General features: G+C 36.1%; 1 protein-coding gene across 6 annotated transcripts in view; it reads right to left on the reverse strand.

The window, feature by feature from the left end:
- Positions 1–210: 210 nt before the first annotated feature.
- The window catches only part of ZRANB3 (zinc finger RANBP2-type containing 3), a 50006-nt gene continuing 29124 nt past the window's right edge, over positions 211–21092 (reverse strand). For all 6 annotated transcript variants that reach the window (XM_040561558.1, XM_040561561.1, XM_040561557.1 and 3 more), the window contains 16 exons: positions 20957–21042; positions 18214–18385; positions 17632–17760; positions 16201–16320; positions 15385–15504; positions 14692–14871; positions 13085–13237; positions 12072–12540; positions 10904–11098; positions 10131–10222; positions 8547–8648; positions 6215–6357; positions 4629–4772; positions 3349–3742; positions 2119–2250; positions 211–1088 (listed from right to left, as the gene is read on the reverse strand). In XM_040561558.1, the coding sequence (XP_040417492.1) occupies positions 990–1088; positions 2119–2250; positions 3349–3742; positions 4629–4772; positions 6215–6357; positions 8547–8648; positions 10131–10222; positions 10904–11098; positions 12072–12540; positions 13085–13237; positions 14692–14871; positions 15385–15504; positions 16201–16320; positions 17632–17760; positions 18214–18385; positions 20957–21042 (2730 nt within the window). In that variant the 3' untranslated portion in view covers positions 211–989. The remainder of the gene's footprint in view (positions 1089–2118; positions 2251–3348; positions 3743–4628; positions 4773–6214; positions 6358–8546; positions 8649–10130; positions 10223–10903; positions 11099–12071; positions 12541–13084; positions 13238–14691; positions 14872–15384; positions 15505–16200; positions 16321–17631; positions 17761–18213; positions 18386–20956; positions 21043–21092) is intronic.

Genomic DNA, 21092 nt, shown 5'->3' on the forward strand with positions numbered 1-21092 from the left:
CATCTTGATCTTTAACTGAGAAAAAAAACGTGTAAAACAAAGAACTTTCTGGTAAGGGTAAGTACTGAAAGCTTGTCAGTGCATTCTGACTAGCTCTACCTGGAAGTGTATAGTCAAGTAATGCTTTCAGAAAAATGATCGGTGTACAGATATGCGTTACTATTGCCCTGACAGCATACAAGGGGCGCAGGGGAGAGGCACAAAAACATAAAAAAAAACATTGATTTATTTGAAGGAGCTGTAGAGAAAGTGAACTGAACAGTGCAAAATAACCATTATACCTACACTCTTGTTAAAGCAGCATTTCCCAGAAATTACCCTGGCTAAGATAGGAACAATAGATACTACCTTTATCATGCGTAAGTTTTAAATACTAGCTGTTTTAAATAAAAATAGATTTCAAGAGACATTAAGTGCCCAAATCTTTTAAGTCAGGTCCAGTGCTACCACTATGTCTGTCATAGCTGATTACAACATTTGCAAGGCTGCTATTAACTAACTTACTGTATAGGTATGAGACAGTTTTAAAAGAAACAGATGGCTTGCACTCTCACAACCGAGATCTGAGGCTATATTTTTTCCAGTAATTTTGATTACGTGAACAAAGAACTTAAACTAAGATAGAGCTGTAGTCCATAAAGCTCCGTAAAAGTTGAACTCCAAGACGAACACAAGTTCCAACAGCACTTTCTCCAATTCCTGTAGGTGTAAACACACTCATGAAAATAATACAGCAACAACATTGCATTACGGTTGGACACAGCAATTCAGCTTGAAACAGAGGGGGGTCACAAAAATATAACCATGATTGAGTATCTTGGATGCGCTCATCTCTGAAAATCAATGTTACAATATTTTGGGTCTTTGTTACATATTTTCTTCTCTCTACCACCACCCTGATAGACATCTTTTTTTAAATATGTGCACAAGGAAAACTATGTAATGGTACTAAGTCCTGACTTATAATGTAACTGAATATATTTACTATTTTACATCTTCACAAAAAACTTTGTGATATCACAGCCATACTTTGTAGCTAAGGACCGTCTCTTCATCTGACTTCTTTCCTTAGCCTGTCTTGCAGTTCTCTGTGAAAGAGAAAGGTAGGTCTGGTCAGAAAATACTGTTATTGTTACTTGGCACCTAGCAGGAAAGCATTACTGCATAGTTAGACTTCAATCTAAATTGCAGCAGACAACATAATAAAATGCAAGTATTTATTAAGGTGAGTAACCTGTTGTATCATAACACTAATGCTACTGACTTGCATTCTCTCTGGCGCCTTCCTACAGGCTGAGGAGCCGTGCCATGCCTCAGACAAGACAACATAAAGCTTCCATTACTGAGTACAAACTAAATGAGTAATAATGAAGTATTTCTGATTAAAGTTTTTTTTGTTTGTTTGTTTCTTACTAGTAGCTTTTCTTCTCATTTATAACAACTTGGGCATTGTCTCTTCCTCATGAGACACACAAAGCAATAACTGATTTTTACTGTAAATATAATACTATGATCTCAATTACCTATAAGACAGTTTTAGTTTCTCCTGCCAGAGCAAACCTGTAATTTGCTACAAGTTATGTTCCAAGTACTTACCAGGATAGGTCAAATGAGGAGAGAAGCTATCAATAGGCAGCTGTCCTCAGACGATGCATTTCTTATTTGGTTGTGCAGCTTTTCAGCCCAGCAACAGCCCAACACCTCCCACGGACGGGGAGGGGATATTGAGGATAGTCAGGAAGAGCCATGACCGTATGGGAACGGAGGGGCTGAGGGCACGGGGGGGTTCAGCTGGCGACAAGAGGGCTCAGCAGGGCCCTAGTGAAAGTCTACTGCCTGGAGAGGCAGTACTATGAAATCTACTCCCTGGAGATCACCAGGGCAGTGCTACTGGGGCGCTCCTATAGGACACAGGGAGGTTTCACCCCGAGGGGGCTCTGGCTCTAAGCCCTGCTCTGAGCCAGTCAGGTTCTGCTGCCAGTTACTCCCTTACCCGTGGGGGGTCTGTTAGCCCAGAGTAGCTGTGGGCTGGTGAATACCGGCACACAGGCATAATGCCCCGATGCACATTACGTTTCCGCACAGTAGGACAATGATTTCTGACTGTACCGTACTGACCTCTCTGTGGCAGATCGTGCACAGAGTTTGAAGGTTTTCCAGGGAGCACTGTCCTCCTCCACTATAGACAGGCTTGATGTGATCCACCTGCCAGAAGTGACCTTCTGTGGGATTTGTTATAATTTCATTCAACTGCAATAAACAGTAACAACAAGAAAATAATTCAGGAAAGTAACTATTCATAGTCTTTATCAAGAGAATGAAAGTGTTATAAATTTTCTGTTTTTCCCAGCAGACAGGCAAAGAGCTGTAATTTTAATTGGCCTAGTTTTACCCAGTCTGCAGCACGCTGAAGCACATGACAGCAGATCAAGGAAAAAACAGAAGGAAAGGTTCAGTTTTCTTGACTGGTACGGTAAATTATCTTCAATGTCATTTTATCAGTATCAACTGCTGATATTAAAAAGATTGTAAGAAACCCGCTCTCCACCAGACTTCTCATGTTTTAGATTTTCATTAACTTGTATTTTCAAAAGCCACAAAGCAACATTAAGCTGATCTCATGCATATGGCCAGTAATGGTAAATGGTTTTTGTTCTTTTGCAAGTTTATATGGGTGTAAGCAGAATTTATTTTAAAATCTAGAACCAGTAACTTCTGAAGCAGAATTTCAGCTTCACAGCAGAGAAAAATGGTAATCAGAAACCAAAATACTGCCTTGTGTAGGAATGTTCTCTCTCCCTGCTCCATTGCCTCCCATCAATAAAGAAGCAATCACAGCCAGGGAAGAACAGCAGTAGTTTTTAATGCATTTTGAGGCAATATTGAGGGGAACTGTGCCAACTGGCTTTTGTTAAGCTCCTACTAAACATTCTGGAGAGTAGGAGTAACCTCATACTACTGATTACATCTATTCCTTAATTCTGTCCACAACCATATAGTTTGTTAACAAAATGCATCTCAAGTAAAATCAGCTGCAATATTGATATCCCTAGGGAATCAGAATTCCTGTAATTAGGAATTACATCCCTAATTGATGATGCCTGTCCCTTTTAGATGTGTTTATGTCTTCAAAGGCACTGAGGTTTTGAGTGTTTGGTTTTGCTTGTGTTTAGTCTATGTGTGTGGGTTTTTTTGGCTTTTTTTTTTTTCAGATTTTTCTTACTCCATTGTTGGTGCTGGGTTACCTTGTACCTCAAGCCTGTAAGAATAACCTTTTAGATTTCTCTGCACTATCTACTCCAGGACTACACAGATTAACTCTGAGTGTTCAAAAAGCAATATTAATACCTGCCCAAGTGGAAGGTGAGACATCCAAGAGCTCTCCAGGAGTTTCTTACGCTCAGTCTTAGGCGCATCTCTGATGTTCAGATAAAGCTCATGGGCATTCTGATGACAGAACTGGCAAACACCGTGTTCAATTTCAAACACCTTAGCCCTGAGGTAGCTCTGACTGGAACGAATCAAGAAGTCCTCCTGGCAAGCAAGAGAGCAGAACCGCATGTCCCAGGCACGGGCCTGGCAGCTTTGGTCAAGCTGAGTCGTGGGCTGCTGACAGCTGAGACAAAGCGGGTTCCCTTCACTGTCCAAGGCTTGCAAATAGCCTTTGGGTAGGGGAGAGCCTTCAGCTTCAGCCTCATCTGGATGAAGAGCTGAAAAACCTTTTCCGTTCTCTAAAAGCAACCTGTTTACAGAGAACAAAGTACAGTTATTAGTAAAGCAGGTATTCAACAACACAATTATCTAAGTCATTTTGTCGTAAAATCAGAATGGTTTGGGTTAGAAGGAACCTTAAAGCCAATCTAGTTCCAACCCTCTGAGTGAAGAATTTCCTCCTAACATCTAATCTAAACCTCTTTTAGTTTAAAACCATTTCCCCTTGTCCAATCATTACCTGCCCCAGTAAAAAGTCGCTCTGGATATGCATTGCGTATTTCCATTAGATATCTTTTAAGCTCAAAAATACAAATTTCAATTGGAAAATCATCTTACTCAGGTTGGTAGCTGCACATCATACTAGCTAAAATAATGCTGTGTTTATAAAGAAAAAGTGGTTTCTTTCAGGCATGTATACACATAAATGTATATGCCCCCTTTTTGGCAGAAGTCAAAGGAAAACATCCTGGTTTCTCTCTGCCACTTTCACAGCTACCTATCAATTTCCTAAATAAAGTTTACCTTGAGGCAAGAACTGTCTGAGAACAGAGGGCATTTTCTGTCCAAAATTTTCATATTTTCTGCCTTATTCTAAATTATGAAGCAGAATAGAAGAAAATTTGCTACCTAATTTCAGGTTGACTGTACAAGCTAACCTGAGCTAAAGCTCTTATTTCCTTAACCAAACAGTGTAACTATTTTCTTGTTTCATTTTGTCACTGAGTTAATTAGTAGCTATACCAGCAGACAACAGATATACATATAAGCTAAATTGTTAATGCCTCATTACCAATTTCAGCAAATTTCCTACTTAAATACTATAGCTCAGCAAGGTAAACACTCATAACAACTTTGCTACTTTAAAAAGAAAGTCTATGAAGAAAAGCTTAATCATTTTACTGCAGTAAACTTACTTTGTGGAGTGGCCTGACTGTTCAGTAGAAGCACCTTCATTCTTCAGACAAACCTTATTTTCTTTAGAGATGAGGCGAACACTGCCCCCGCTGCTGCTAGCTTTGCTAAGTGAGGCTGCTGCCACATCCTCCTTGGTCACATACCTAAAATAATTCAAAATTCTGTCAATACACTACAACGAGAACAATCTCTCTCAAAGAACATTCACACTCGGCTGCAGCATGATTGGTGCTGCATATTGTCTTAAAACATACCTTATATCCTGGACTAGAACAGTTTGGGAAAACATACTTCTCCATACGACTTCCATATTACCTAAAGATAGCTTCTCCTAAAACCAGGTTCAACTCCATTCAGCAAACATAAGTTATTTGGCATAAAACAATTAAAAGGTGAAAGCAATCTGATATTGGTTGACAGTGAAATCTGAAAGCTATTTTGTTTCAGTTTGGAGAACTGTTAACTGATATTCTAGGTGATACAGGAGGCTTTAAAAGCTCTGGAGGATTCTTGCCCAGTTATTTATCTTAGAAATCAGTTTATTTTCATGTGAAAATATACAAAACACCACTGCTCTTAAGTAAAACTATCTTAAAATCCCTTCACTCTGATCATTCTTCACAGAATGACTGTTCGGACAACTTCTCATAAATACACCTCTCTGTGTTGTACAAATGCCAAACCCTACATGCCACCTCAGGACACCAGCGTAGGTTAGAGTAGATTTTCTAACACAGTTCACAGTTAGATCTTATATTTTATGGAAGGAAACAATCAGACATCAGGTTAAGAAATATTACTGGAATTAAAAAAAAAACTGTTCTCTTACTTGAATGCTTACCTCCATCAAAAACATACATATAAAATATAAATTCTCACCCTGGAGAATTTAACAGTAGGGACTGAGAGGCATAAACAGGCAGAGGCACCTTGGTGAGTAAGGTAAGGTAAACCTGTACAAATGAGAAGTTTTGTGAAGAGCGATAACAGCAGGTAAGCTGCAAATGTGTACTGGGGAAGACAATGCATCAGAAAAAGGACAGAAAGTGGAAAAAGGTAAATTCAGATTTTAACAAGGATTAAACGCTATCATTTTTCAATACCAGCCAGTGAGGAAAACAGTAATTTTGAGAAATGTCACCCACAGGGAACAGAATTACTTGAAGAAAAACTGAGTATGAGAAAGGTTTGGGCTAGGCTGTGAATTATAATTAAAGGACTGTAGCATTGATGGCAACTAATGATTTATTACTGCTTCAAAGTGGGAAATGCAACAAGACTTTTTTTACCTTGCTTTTGAGTCCCTAAAGGTCACGATTTTTCCTCAACAACTTCTGGCAAGCTCCAGATGTTTAAAGACGCAAAGCAGAAAGCCAGAACAGCTGCTGAATGTGACACACTGAGGGACAGGGAAGCAGACGCTTCCCTTCCAACAGATTTACTGACGTGCTCAGTGGCCTACTCCTGTCACTATGAGACAGTCATTGAACAGTGGGTTTACAGTCCCAGCATCTCTCCTCTGAAAGTTAGATTAAACACACTGAGCTTCATGCAGCAATAAATAAGCTGGAAAAAAAATACGTACCTTTTTGTGCTGCCGGCCACTGACTGCTTTTTAGACAACTCCTCTGCAACATGAATAGGACTACAAAATATCTGACCACTTTTTCTGACAATTTTCTGTTTCATTGCTGTGAGGTGACTCCATTCTTTCACAAACCTTAGTATCTGGTGGAGAATGCTATTGTCAGCAGCATGACAGGCATCAAATGGAAATACTTAATTACAGAGAAAGGGTGCCAGGAATTAATATATTCAAAACTTGATGGAAAAAAGCTAGTACAATCAGAGATGGTCCCTTCAAGTCAGCTTTCATACAAGCTGCAGCCCCCTGTTCTCGCCCGCTGAAGAGCTGAGACAGCTTCGGCATTGTCTACTATGGCTTTGTTCCGATAGGTATGGTGCTTCAGAGGTAGAAAATAAGGTCAGAAATTGACTTTATTAATCTGAGCTACAGTGATAGGAGAATGGTTTCATGATAAAGCCTGAAATAACCCTGCTTGTGTAAGCAAAACTGCTGATGGGAAAAACAGATGGGCAGAAGTTTTCTTCTTACAGCAGCCCCGTTCCTTTTGCACTAGGCTGCTCAGAAAAGGAAAGTTTGCTCCAGTTACTTGAACTGCATTTATCGTTTGGTTTACACACCACCTTTCTTCTTTCCTCTAACCTTCTGATACATGCTTAACACCAGGTTAACAGTTGGTGTACAACTGTTTAAGCTGTGGAATTTCAACAGAATCATAGAGGTACTTGCTCTGAGGTTACTGTATTCTTTTACAGTAACAGTGTCAGAAAAACTCACATATATAATAAAAATTATTAGATTAAATTTGCTATTAGTGGTATGAGATCACCAAATTATCTCAGAATTAGGCATCTGTTTCTACTGCAATTCCACTGTTCTCTTCTCTGTGGCATTACAATGATCTGTGAAGGTAGAGATATGCTTTAGCATCAAAATATTCAAAGCACAATAATTCTGAGGAATTTAACTTCTTTCACAGCAATCTCCAACTGATACAACTGTAGGATCCTACAGAAAAACTGATGAACTGCTTAACACTATATTTCAGAAAGGAAATGGAGAATATAGCATAGTATTGATCACCTTTCCTTATTTTGCATTTAGAATTTGAAAGTATAATAAAATAAAGCTGCTCTGAGGGACTTAATCATTTCTGGTAGTGAACCTAATGGATTTTTACAGGCCAGGAAACCACATAAAATTTTGAAGCTGTAAACTGATAAAAATGGGATGATTAATGGATTAACTGTGAGGAGGCAAGTAGAAAAAATGTTCCTACACAGGAATTTAGAATTTACAACATGGCTGCTTTCTTTAGGATGTGTGTAGGGGAAAAATGGTTTCATCCCGCCACCACCTCTCCAGCAGGAAATAAGTGGGAGTAACAATATGACCCCCAGTGACAACAATATGAGCCAGCAGTGACAGGAACCAGTTATGTTTTTCCATTCCACTACTTGCTGACTCACAACAATCTATAGTAGGCAGTATCACAGTGTTTCTGAACGTGGACTGTGGTAAGAATAAATACATTGTGCAGTACAGATTTAATTGTGATTTCAGCTTCATCCAGCCACATTCTTCAAGACCATGTCACGTTGATAATTTTCTTTTTCTCTTTAAAATATTTTTTTTCATGGCAAATGTAAAAGCGTACTGATCAGTCTTACTTCGAAGTCAGAGCAGCAAGAAAGAAGTCAATGAAACTGCAGGACATAACAGAAACATGGGAGCAGTTACTAACGCGGATATTTTAATCTACAAGGTAACACTGCGCATCCAATTTAAATTCTGGATTTCATTACTTTTAGTTCTTGGTTTAACAGCGTTCATGTCCTCAAACACCATTATGAATGTGACCATTATTGCTAAAATAACTGAAGATGCATATCGCAGTGGAGTTATGCCCTACATGGTGTTGAACATTGTTAGAAGACCAAAGGATGAAGTGAGAGAAGAGGCCTGCTCAGAACTGCAGCTCTGATACAATCTAGCACATTCGTATTCATCACGCACCATACATAATTCATAACCTTTAAAATGCTATTTTGTTGACTTACGAATGTAAGTTACTAATTCTGTAAACGAGAAACTAAATGATGCCTGGTTGATTCCATCTACAGAAATGTTAACAGGAGGTATGATAATCTGCCAGAGGAACAGACTGCATAATTAATATTCACATCAACATTTATAACATCTGCTTGCATTGATGAAACTGTGCCTAGATCCCAAGGCCTGGAAGTGATCTGCATTTATTTAAAAAAAAAAAAAAAGTCCAAGCACTCCATATTAAACATTATATTACTGTGCCAGTAGAATTTCTACTTACCAATGAACGATTTTGTTTATGCTGGAAGGTCTCTGGCAAATCCTCCCAGTTATCCAGCTGTATGTCCAACGGAATGAAATTATGATTCAGTGGTTCACCATCCTACACAAGCAAACAGTTTTGTTTACAGATGAAATGTAGTACAATCTAGAAAAAATGATCTGTTTCAACTGGATTATCCTCCTCTTCCAACTAAATTTAGACCCTCAAGGTAAGACTTTTCCAGGAACAAATGATAAACCACACATGCATGATAACACTGGAGATGCAAGAAACATTACTCACATTAATATATCCAAAAGTAAACAGGATGAAAATTACATTCAAAACCAATTCTTTGCAAATAGTTCAGAGACAAAAAATCTGCCTTAAAGTAATAAACTGAAATTATAATTCTCTTGACTGAATTTTCAAGTGAAATTAATAATTATGGAATGAAGAATGTCATCCTTCATTCAGATTTTATTCTTTTTTTTTTTTTTTTTTTTTTTTTTTTACATATGAGCAAGTTCTACTCTACCTAGTTTTTCAGGAACAAGTTGTCCCCAGAGCACTCACATGACCCAGGAACTTACTGATGATTCACAAAAATTTGAAAGAAGGAATTAAAGCAGATTTCCCCAGCGTATTATGGTTCAGTAGAAAGATTTTGTGCAATATATAGCATAACAAAGTACTGACTCAAGCCAAGACAAAACAGTTGACCAATACCATCCAAAACGCGTTTTTGTCTTAGAGTAAAACGTGCAAAGCTAGGAAGCAGAATACACTTTATGCATATCGAACAAATTTTCAGATACAAGACAACGCTTTTTTTTGACTGTTTTTTCCAGCTCTACCAGCTCGTCTAATAAAAATGTACTGCCTCAAAGACTTGCCCTCAGCTATTCATGATGCTTTACACTTGTACCTAAATACACTGACACATTCAGTAGCAGTGAAGAAACCTTCTAAGTGAAGGCTTCCAGCCCTTAAAAGAAGTGATCAGCAAGTCCTGTCTTCTCTGTGAAAGATGACCTGGAAAATTACCACCTGCTAGTTTCTGTCCTACTATGACCACTGGATTAATGATAATGTGTTTTATTCAAGAAATTACTTATACACAGCACCAATGCCTACTTGTGAAAATGTGGTGGCAATATTTTATTTACTTATTTAGTCTGGTGGGATTCACTGATTACTATAAGTCTACAAATATTTTGGAATAGCACACTAGCTGCAAAAAGGAGAATAATTTACCATTCCAGTGATTCAAGGTTGTGGTAAGATACTATAATAAAAACAGGAATCTTAAACATCACTTGCATTTCTAACAGGTAATCTGAGCATACATCTAGTGTATTAGCATCTTATGAAGATAAGCGAGGAGAAGTGTTAGAAGTTATATACCTAGAGAATTATTACTTAGTTCCACAGAGAAAAAGAACTAGAATAATAAACTACTTAATTTTTGTACATTTCAGTTAATACAAAAATACTGTTTTTTATATAAAGCATAACAAATGAAATTATACATAAATATTTCGTAGGACGTTGTACTTTGGAATTTAAAAATGATAAAAAGCATGCTCGTTTCAGGTTTACCTTTGTATAGAGGTGAATTCTATCAGTGTTCCTGCTTGCACAGAACATAAGCCCATCATATACTAGAAACGTGTCTGATTGATCTAAATCTCCTATAAAGAGAAAAACAATTTTGAAATTAAGAAGTTTTCTTCATTTTCTCCACTCAGACATTAAAAACAATATTATACCTGTCTTTTAAGGAGTTATGAAATTTCCCAATTTGGTATGCATACAAACATTTTCATATGAACACTGTCAATCTTTTTTATCTTTTCTTCCCCACCCCCTCCCAATTTTCAGAAATTGTGACACAAACTTCACAAGAATATATACCACACTAGGATTCTATATCTAATTCCAGAACAACATAACAAGATACACACAACTCAAGCTACAAGCTATTAAGATATCTCTGTATTTTCTGTTCTCCTGAACAACCCATCATCTCTTATCTGTGGCTGTCCTGAACGCAAGTAAACACCATCATAAGTTTCAATAAATCTCTGTGTTGTAACTTAAGGTTCACACTCGCTAGTTTGACATAGTTCCTATGTCAACCAAAGCCCCTGTATTTCCTCTGGCGTTGTTTGAAAAGGGTAGGTTTAGACATCAGAATTCAGTAAAACATCCCAGACTGAAATGAAAAGTCATGTGCTAGTCTATGTACTTCTTTCTTTCAAATACACATTTGAAAGGTTTTCATTTAAAAGTTCTGTTTCTTGCCAGAGGCGGTTAAGACAGTTTCATAGACAGGATATGATCATCTTTCTTTCACAGCAGTCCCACTTTACCTTCTCCACAATTCTTTTCACCTTTTTTACTTTCAATTTTAACAGCTTCTTGTTCACTTATTTCAACAGATTGCTGGGTCACTGTTTCCCCCAAATCTTCTCCTTTGTCTTCAGCATCCCATGCTGCACTCTGTTCATTTCTTTCAGAGTCTTCTGACATGCTTTCTTCAGTCTGGCTAGTGGGATTTCTCTCAGCTATAGATGAAGAAAAGTGATCACTTATACTACCCATATAAACAGACAGAGCTACTCAATACGTATATGGACACAAAACTATGCAACTGAAATGCAAAGAAATTGCATTTTATTCTCTAATATCATCATGGTGCAACCACTTATATAAAAAAAGCTAACTTTGATATTAGGAGAATAAACACATGGACCACGGTATTCCACTTAAGCAATTTCATGCACCCAGCTTTATGTCAACATACATGCAATAATGTGGTTAAATAAATATCTATTATATACACTTATTGTACACCTTAAACACATGAAGTAGTTTTCCAGGCATTGACCTATACTTAAGAAATTCAGAAGTTGTCCTTACTTAATCAACCAGAGAGACTTAAAGAAAAGAAAAAAAGAAAAAGAAACTTACTCTTTTCTTTGCAATTTAAATTGCAAATATGGGGATAGATTTATAAATATGTTTTAATAAGTTCCCAGATAGCATAAATAAATTTAATAAAAGATATTTATTCTGATCTGTTGGAGTGAGAAATGCTATATTTTCAAGGCAATGGCTCCCATGATAACTATACAATACCCAAGTTAATAAAAACATCTATGCTACATCATTTAGTTTTGACAAGCAGTGAAAAACCATACTATTTAATTGGATTCAGAATAACCATAAACCTTTGCAGAGAAAAGATACATTTGCTGCAAAGAAAACGAAATGTATATTCTTGCTCACTCTATCTGTATCTTGTTAACTTTCAGCTGAAGTCTCTATTTGTTTCAAATTAGAATAACACAAAAAATCCTCAGGAAAAGCAAAATTAAGAAAGATCACTTAACAGGTATCTATCTGTTCACATAGAGATATTCTTCGCAGTTTGCCTGTAACTGTGTATATTCATATATTTAAAAATACTTTATTTTCTGAAACTAATCACAACTGGAATGAAGAATGCATACTTTCTCTACAGCATGGGTCACTTACCATTACTGTTCTGAGGGCAACTGCACATTTCACAGTAAGGAAGCAATTCGTTATTGCTGTAAGTGCAAGCACTACAGTGCCAGACTTTATTTAAAGCTGTGCTTTTGGTTGAAGTGTTTGAGCCACAAGGAAGGACTTCAGCATTTTTTTCTGTAAACAAAGTGGACTTTTTTCCAGTTAAAGATTTTTTCTTTTTCTTACTGGAGCTGACTGGAGTAGATCCACTTATGCTTCTTGCTCTTTTAGCTTCACGTTCAGACGTACTTTCATGACAAATTGTATCCGCGTCGCTTAGTCTTGTAGAATCCAGGTTTTCACTGCTCTTCTCTGCATCCTCTTCTTTTGTGACTTCAAAAGATTCTGGATCAATATTTAATGATTTACTACCTGAAAATATTTTGCGTTTCTTCTCAGAGGAGGATTTGGGGGAAAAGAAGGAACGTATGTCATGCTGTCTTTCCTTTTCAAACTAGGAAAGAAGAAAGAAATATGTAAACCCATCTTGTATTTACAGCATCAGAATTGGCTAAAATTATTTTTTTTTGAAGTTATTACATTGTTCTTCTGTTTTGTAAAAATCATTTTCAATATTCTTAACAAAATTCTGAAAACAATGACAATTGATATGCTGCGTGCCTTTTTCTGATTATGCCTATTACAAAGAAAGACTTCTAAACATTGCTTTCAAAATAACCATACAGAATTTAATTGGCTAGTAATTAAGCTGTGATTTAAACAGAAATGACATGCTCTTATCAGACTGAGGGTGAGTCAACCACCTAAATGATAACATAAGGACCTATGCAAAACCTGTAGGTGACATTTATGCCCAACAAATGATTTTCTCCCACTTCACTAACTTTTTGAAATGAAACTCACGTTATATTTTTCCCACTCATTTAGTGTTTCTCCACTAGTAAAATCTGCAGTGCACACAAAGCTTAGGTAAGCAATGGCTATAATGCTTTTTTTTAAATGACAGAATACTGAAAAACCTAAGTTTTGAGTCTTACATGCGTAAACAGAACTTCATTTTGGGTATCTTCTAGAATTTCATTTGGGGTCCAAGTTTCAGCAAAACTCAAAAAGTCCCATTTCTCCTTATCACCTTCTTCAGCCTGCATTCTCTCTTTCTTGCCATTCAAGGTGCTGCCTGTAACTTTGGCCTGCAGAAAGAAGACTTGCATAAAAGTTCTGAGGAATTCACATGTTGGAACAAATTTAGTTATCTAAATGCACTCATTACAAATGTTAAACCAAGTTCACAAGAGAAAAGTGAGAAAATCTGTGGTAATTCAAAATAACTTTGGTTAAAACTATTCTTCTTCCAGTCGTCCTAGTCAAAAGTCATTTCTTCTGCAAGAATAAGTAGCATATCTAACATGTGACACACAAAATGTCAGTACTTACTGAAGTTAGAAAATATACATTGTGTGCATCTCTTTCCCCTACTGTCTTTACATGTGTTGCTTAGTACATGGAGCCAAAGGCAATATTAATTGAAAGCAGCACTTTAGTGATTGAACTCTTGTACAGTAAATAGTTGGTGAATTACTGAGACCCATCTGTGCCATGTTTAAGGAGAAGACTCTTAATGTACTGGAGTGACTTTCGGATTTTTCAGAGGTACCTACAGGAATTAGAATAGTTTCATTCCCCAACTGAATCTCAAATACAGTTTGCAGTTCCTGGATTCTGTCAGCTGTGACTACTTTCCAGCAGCAGAGGAACATGTTGACAAAAAATGGTTATCAGTTTCTCAATATAATAACAACATGGACAGAAGCAATTGCACCACTCCAACAAAGGGGTAGCCAAATGCAAGAATGAATTGCCACAAATTGGAATAGAGCACTTCACTGGCATTTGCATCAGAAGAAACTGCATAACCACAATCTCATTAAGTTCTGACAATTAGAGTTTAAAAGGCTATTCTCTTTCTAGCTTTACACCTCTGGAACTGTCAGAAGACAAGAGCTGACACACTAACACACCTCAGCTATCAAAGCAAGACACATAATAAATGGCATCAAAGGTTGTAAAAAGGTCACAAAAGCAAAACAGCTAAATGACTTTTAGTCCTGTGAAGATCTTCCAAATAATGAAAGAATGTAGAATGGGGAACTAACCTTCCTAAAACAACTGGGTAATACCTGACGACAAGAAGGTAAGACTACTTGAACCTCGGGTGAGATTAAGAAATGTTATTTGGGAATGCTCCTGTCTCTCAGAAATGAAGTTAGAAAGGTATAACATTCACTCAATAATAATAATAAAAAATCTCTAGCTGTTATGACTGCACAGAAAACCTTAAAATTATAAATTGAGCAACCAGAGCAATAAAAAGCTAGAAGGAAGACAAAACAATAAATGTGAACTATCCCATTCACCTTAGCAAAGAGTTACCTTATTTATCTTTCAACCTTAAATGGAGAGCAAAACACAGGAAACACTAATTCAGAACAGACAGTCATTTTGATAATTAGCAATTCTTGGTCTGTTGATTTGTCTTATACTAGAACAGTGCTCTAGAGAAACAAAAATGTTATTTGCTACTCTCACTTAAGTGGTATTTTAAACACAGTGAGTTCCTGGTTATTTGGTTCTGTTCCACACATACCTTGCGATTCAGCATTGCCCACATAAGAGGATCCAATGTTCCTTTTGCAATAAGGAAGTGAATATTCACAGAACTGCACTGCCCAATTCGGTGTGCTCTGTCTTCTGCCTGCTTAATATGGCCTGGATCCCAATATAATTCAGCAAACACAACGTGAGTAGCAGCAGTGAAAGTTAAACCCTAATCAAAATAAGCAAGTAGACAAATTTTAGAAAAAAAATCTCCACACACAGCTACATGCTGCACAGAACATTTTTATATGTTAATAAGGGGGACCATGGGGACAGGAGATGGGCCCTCTACATTGATTTCTTCCTTGACCCTCACGTAGATACTAATAAGATTCAATAAACACTCCAATATTGTACAAAGACTGCATACTGCTTTTCATTATGGAAATAAATGTTACTTATTAATCTGATACTTTAAGAGAGAAAATGGAGTGTGTTCTTTTGTTTTGTTTTTACTAATTATTCAAGCACAAGATTCTGCTGCTTATCTTGATTTTACTCATGTAATTTTAATGGAGGCTTAAAACAGTTAACACGATTAGTGAAAAAAATGAATACATGTGTCTCCAAAAGATATACTGTACGAACTGCCTTCAGGTAAATAACTTCAGTCATCAAGTGACATCAGTATTTATTCTTGAAGTTTCTTATTTCACATACTTCCTTTTTTTTTTTATCCTACCTGACCAGCTGCCTGAATACTCAAAATAGCAACTCGTGTATCAGGATCCTTCTGAAACTGATTAACAAGATGTATTCTTTCCGCAGAAGGAACACTTCCATCTATCCGTATGTAGCGAACCTGTGACATATTATAATAGAGACAAAAATGAAATCATTCCTGTTCATTTTTTGATCCAATCACCCTCTGTCTCCCGATACAAATATGAAAACATCTGTTCTATTTCAGTCACGGGGACAGGGGTACCTCTGTAGCTTTTTGCTTTTTGATCTACAATTAAGCCTGTTTATCTAGAAAAGTGACGACTCAGCACTCCCTATTTACAGGGGACAGAGTGACCAGACTCTTGAAGTGGAATGCTCCCCAGAACCTGCAACTTGCCTGATGTGATTGATTAAAATTCTAAGCACTTGCAAAATACTAGCTTAATATTAAATAGCACAGTTATGCATTGTTCCCTAGCAATGGTTGAGAGTCTACGACCAATAACATGAAGGTGGTTTGTAGACATTTTTATTGCTTTGAATTAAACAGAGAAAAAACAAAGTAGACAGAAGCATATTGGTAAAAAAAACTTGGGAAACAACTGCCTACAACATTAATTCAATAATGAAGTATCATACCAGACAAGAGTGTTTACATTATCCTCATGTATAAAACAGCTCTTGAAAACCCCACAGTGCTTTTAATCCAGTGGCACTGACCTGTATACACTTAAACTCCTTAAATTCCAGGTAGTTTTACTCAGTTCAAACACAGTTGTTGTGTATTTGTGAAGTCTGAAATTAAACGAGTGCGCATTTAATAAATCATTACCTTATTTTCTATAACTGCCTCTGTACAGGCTTGAAGCATGCTTAAGTGGTGAGCAAAAACTAGAAACTTCAATTTGGCATTTTCAAGCATCATTTTAATATAGTCCTTTACTGCTCCTGCCTGGAGTAAAAGAGTATGTTTTCATTAGTTAAACATATAAAACATTCAAGAAGACAGTTTTTACTTTAACGCCTTTCAATTTCTTTTGAAATGAAAAGGTAAATGTCCATGTTTTTTGTTATCCATTTAAGACTTTATGGAACAGTAATTATTAAATTATTCAAATTATATTAAGAAGTACCACAAATTTATGTCTTAATAGTGAAACCTATTTCCTTTCTTTAGAGAAAAAACCCTCATCCTCAAAAGATCACACAGTTAGATGGCATTTCTTTCAGATTAAGATGCAAATAAAAATGCTTTTAGTTATGACACCATTATCTGGTGTTTCAAACCATACTAAAATAAACCTCCTAATTTCTGTCCAAACATAAACAGATAAGACATTGCTTAATGAGAACATCTGTATCTGCACCCATAAAGCCACGTATCAGAACAGAAAAAATAGTTTTGATACTTTCATGACACTGCAATCACGAAATGTTAGCATTTGCCTGTTTAAACATTCATAGAATTCTTTTGTGTCAAATATCATTTTCAATATCTTTTATAACAACTATTAAAATAATGTCAGTTACTAATAAGATTTATCAATGGTAACTAGTAAGATCTAATAGGTAATAGTAACTAATAAGATTTATCAAGATCAATATCAATGGTTAATGCAATACCCACAGTAGCAGTCCTCTGACTTTTTTCTTTTTCCTCTTTCAACTTTCTGTCTAAAAATGGGTTGACAGTGATAGCGGAGAGAATAAAAACAGTAGGGAAGAAATAGCAACACAACCACAGTAATATCTTTAAGATAAGTAGAAAATTTAAGAAAAAATTTCAAGTAGTCAGTCTCTGTTCTTACTGATACAGCAGCCTGCAGAACTTTTATTTCTCTTTAAATATCCTTTTCTAAAAATAGATTAGCATAAAGAAACCTGATAACATGTTAAAAAGTAAGCATGTAAAACTTCTGGTTATTAACTTGTTTTTTCTCACATCTTCAGTATAGGAGGAAAATACAGAACAGGGGACTCCATCTGTTAAAACAGAGACTAGCTAGAGCGGATTATTCTTTTTGTTTATCCATGGAGAGAACCAGTACTGGCAGAGCACAGTCTGCATAAGGGCTCCATCAGCATCATCCTGTACCACATGCCAACTGGATCAGCTGCAGCAGCTGCCAACACACAGATACATCGCTGAAGTACCCGCCTTCGGTACATTCCTAGTCTAGGAGAAGCCAACACAACTGATTTTATTAAGTTAAACCACACTGAAAAATTTAAATGTATTTTAAAAAAATATTTCCATGCTTACCTTGGCAATGGCTGTTTCTTTATACATGCGTGTGATTAGACTCATGACTTCAACAAAGTGGCTTTCATTGGCATCTGAATTCAGGTTTCTCATTAATTTCTCCCACTCTGCAAAAGTCGCATTCAAATTCTAAGTGGCAGAAGAGATCAGTGGTTAGATAGATGTACAAATAATTTATAGACAGTTTAGACAGTACAAAGCATTCTCTACCACAATATTGATTTGCATGAAATATTTAGGAACTGAGTACTTATGAGAACTATCAAATTTGGCTAAAAGTAATTGCAGGATTCAAAATCTAATGGAAAGGAAGACAGAAAGGAAGAAGACTGTATTAAAATTAGGGCATATTTTATAATTATTTGATGACAAAAAGTGGCATATTCATGTTCTTCACATATTTTAAAAAGAATAATACAGATGCTATGCTATATATGTAGTTACAAAGAATATGTGAATATAATACACATGCATATAAATATATATATTTGTATATATGCATATATATATATACACATATATATATAAAATTTATAGACATTACTAACAAATGTGGTTTCCAGCATTAAGTGGAAAATATACCTTAGCTGTGGCTTGTGGGAGGTCAAATGGAATACGTTGCCTAACTTTGGGAGGCAACTGAGTTAGAACATCATTCTTGAGTCTTCTGATCATAATTTCTCTTAAAAGCTGATGCAATTCTTCTAAATTTGAAGCTCCTCTACAGTCCCATTGAGCTCTTTTACCAAAAAATCTGGAAAAAAAAATAAAAATCAACATTAAGGGTGAAAACTGGCTCTTCCAAATCCAAAAGAAACTTTCAGTATATAATTAATTTTAAAACACACTGTTAGATATGAAGGCATGGAGGATAGCAACACTCAGTGTTCCTGGTTACACTGGAGAGATGATTGTTTTCTCACTAATTCTTTCCAACACTGAAGCCAGAGCTTTTTCAATTTGCCAGCAGATATTGCTACCTGCAGGCCTGACTACCCATCAGATGTACACAGTCCTGTATCTCATCCCAGCTACACTTCCCTTTGTACGAGAAGCAGAAGTTCCAGATATCATTTTAAAACTCTTCTTTCAAGGGACTAATGAAAAGAATATACCACAGTAAGAATGCTCTTTATTATGTTATAGAGGGGAACAAATGATAGAGAAACTGTCAAAAATGCTGCAAATATCACCGTTAATACTTCTTTGTTTTCTCCTGAGAATTCCCTGCTAGTTACAGTCAGCTTCCTGTTTTAAACGCAACACTATTTAATGAACAAGGATAAATAGAGGAAGTAGGTTTAAGTTTAGAAAGCTCAATGTTGAAACAGAGAATGAAATTACTAAATTATTGTTCCTTTTTCTTTCTTTTGTTGTTTTCAAGGACATGTTGCAGCAGAAAGAACAGCTTTTCAGTGTCAATATTGTCAACATATAAAAAAACAACTAGTACGACAGATTTTGCTGGCTTTAGAGAAAAGCCCAGGTGGCATTTTCCACGACAGAAGAGCACATTGCAAGCACGTAATTCCACTGGTAAAAATTATTTTAAAAAATTAAAGAATTTTAAGCCTTACTGAGCTTATCAACAGTATTTCATTGGCTGCCTATGATCAGTTTTGATAGGAGCTGAGGGACTCATTTCTGCACTGGAAAAGTAATGACGTAGCTCACTTAAAATGCTGCACAGAGGGATGACAGCTACATCTTTTGCTCACCTGCCTTCTGTAATCTATTTATATGACTGTCCTTAGAAAGGGTTCCTCTCTCCAACTTGAGCGTTGCAGATATAAGAAATGTTAGCTGAAAACTCACAGAAATACTTTGGACCTCATCCTTAGAAACAGGTGTCTATGAACACCTAAGTCAAAAAAACATTTTCACAGGAAGTTCTGCATAAAACAATCTTATCAAGTTTATTACCACAGGACGTTTTGTTTCAGTCATTAAGACAAAGTTTTTTATTGAGAGTTTGCCAAACCCTGAACTTGATTTTTATTACATTTATGGCATTCCAAAAATAAGATAATCATCTATGATTGAGTAGTTAACCATGCTGTACCCACGCACACTTGTGGTGTGAAAATTACACATGCATTCAGTCAAAACACCATGGAAAAAATAGCTTTTCTCTGTCTGAAAATTAGGCAGCACTCTTCCTTGTTATTAGAAGTTTAATGCTGATAAAACACATATGATGGAGGGGAAAAAAATACCAAGCTATATGAAAACGAAACTGTGTAATTATTACTGTAAAAAATAAATCTAAATGCTAGCCAATTTCACTGACGAAATCTACTGTTTTGAATATATGCAAAATTGTAGATATTTTTGTAAAGGTTCTTCTCTTCTCAAAACTTCTTTCATTCCAGGTTGCAAAACAGATTCAGATGGGTAAAGCTAAGCATTTCATATCAGAACTTCTTCTGTCCCCTCTATTTTAGAATATATCTAGAGAAACTGATCATTAAACTAAACCTGAGGGAAGCAAGCAGAGGGGAACGGGTACTCATGAAGTTAATGATTTTAAGCACATGAAACATAAAAGCACATGAAAGATGCAAGGGATAAAAATGGGTTAAAATTTCATTAGGAATGCATTTGAAAGAAGTGTAAAGAGCAGTGCTACCTAGCAAATAGGAGGCAAGGTAGTGGACAAGAACCTACAATGCCCATATTCAAACCCTCAAACTGAACTACAAACACACTACCAGGCCTTGGGGAATTTTATACCTTTATCTCCTTTTACCATATACGGTCTTCTTTTCCCCAAGTGTTAAGGGATAGCAAAAAGTTTGGATCCCATAATAAAAAGAGATGTAAATTATTACATTATATGCATAAAGGACTGACAATCAAAAACTCAAGTTTCAGCTTTAACTGAAACACTAGCTCTAAAGGTAAAACCTATATATTTCATACTAACAATGGTAAATTTGGAAATCATTTTACTTAACAGAATGTTGGCACTCACATTTTCTCTCGAACTTTAATAGCTTCCAATTTCTTCCTTAAGTAAAGTCTTCTGTCAATTTAATCCTCTCCCCAGATCTTTCTAAACACTGACAACAAAACCTGTATGGAAGCCAAGCTATCTTCTATGTTTGTACAAAATATATATTTATACTTTTCCTCTGCAAGGTCCCTAATTCTCTTTGATGGAGGAGATGTTATCTGACCCTAGGTCTCCAAACATAATGGTATAATACAGCAATAGAGATACTATTTATTGATTCTCTCATTTCACATGAGAAGATTCACATGAGAAGAAAATCAAAGGCACTCAAAGACACCTAAGAAAATAAAAGGACAAGTACAATAATACCTGAGACGAGCATTGCAGTATTTCTTGGCATATTCATTCCAAGTTCCGAATCTTTTTGGAAAAAGTGCCTCAATCTGCATGAAAAGCTGTATAAAAAAAAGTGACAGTGACAAATTGCCTGCAAATGTAAGACTAT

This window comes from Cygnus olor, chromosome 6, assembly GCF_009769625.2.
Source record: "Cygnus olor isolate bCygOlo1 chromosome 6, bCygOlo1.pri.v2, whole genome shotgun sequence".
Taxonomy (NCBI): domain Eukaryota; kingdom Metazoa; phylum Chordata; class Aves; order Anseriformes; family Anatidae; genus Cygnus; species Cygnus olor.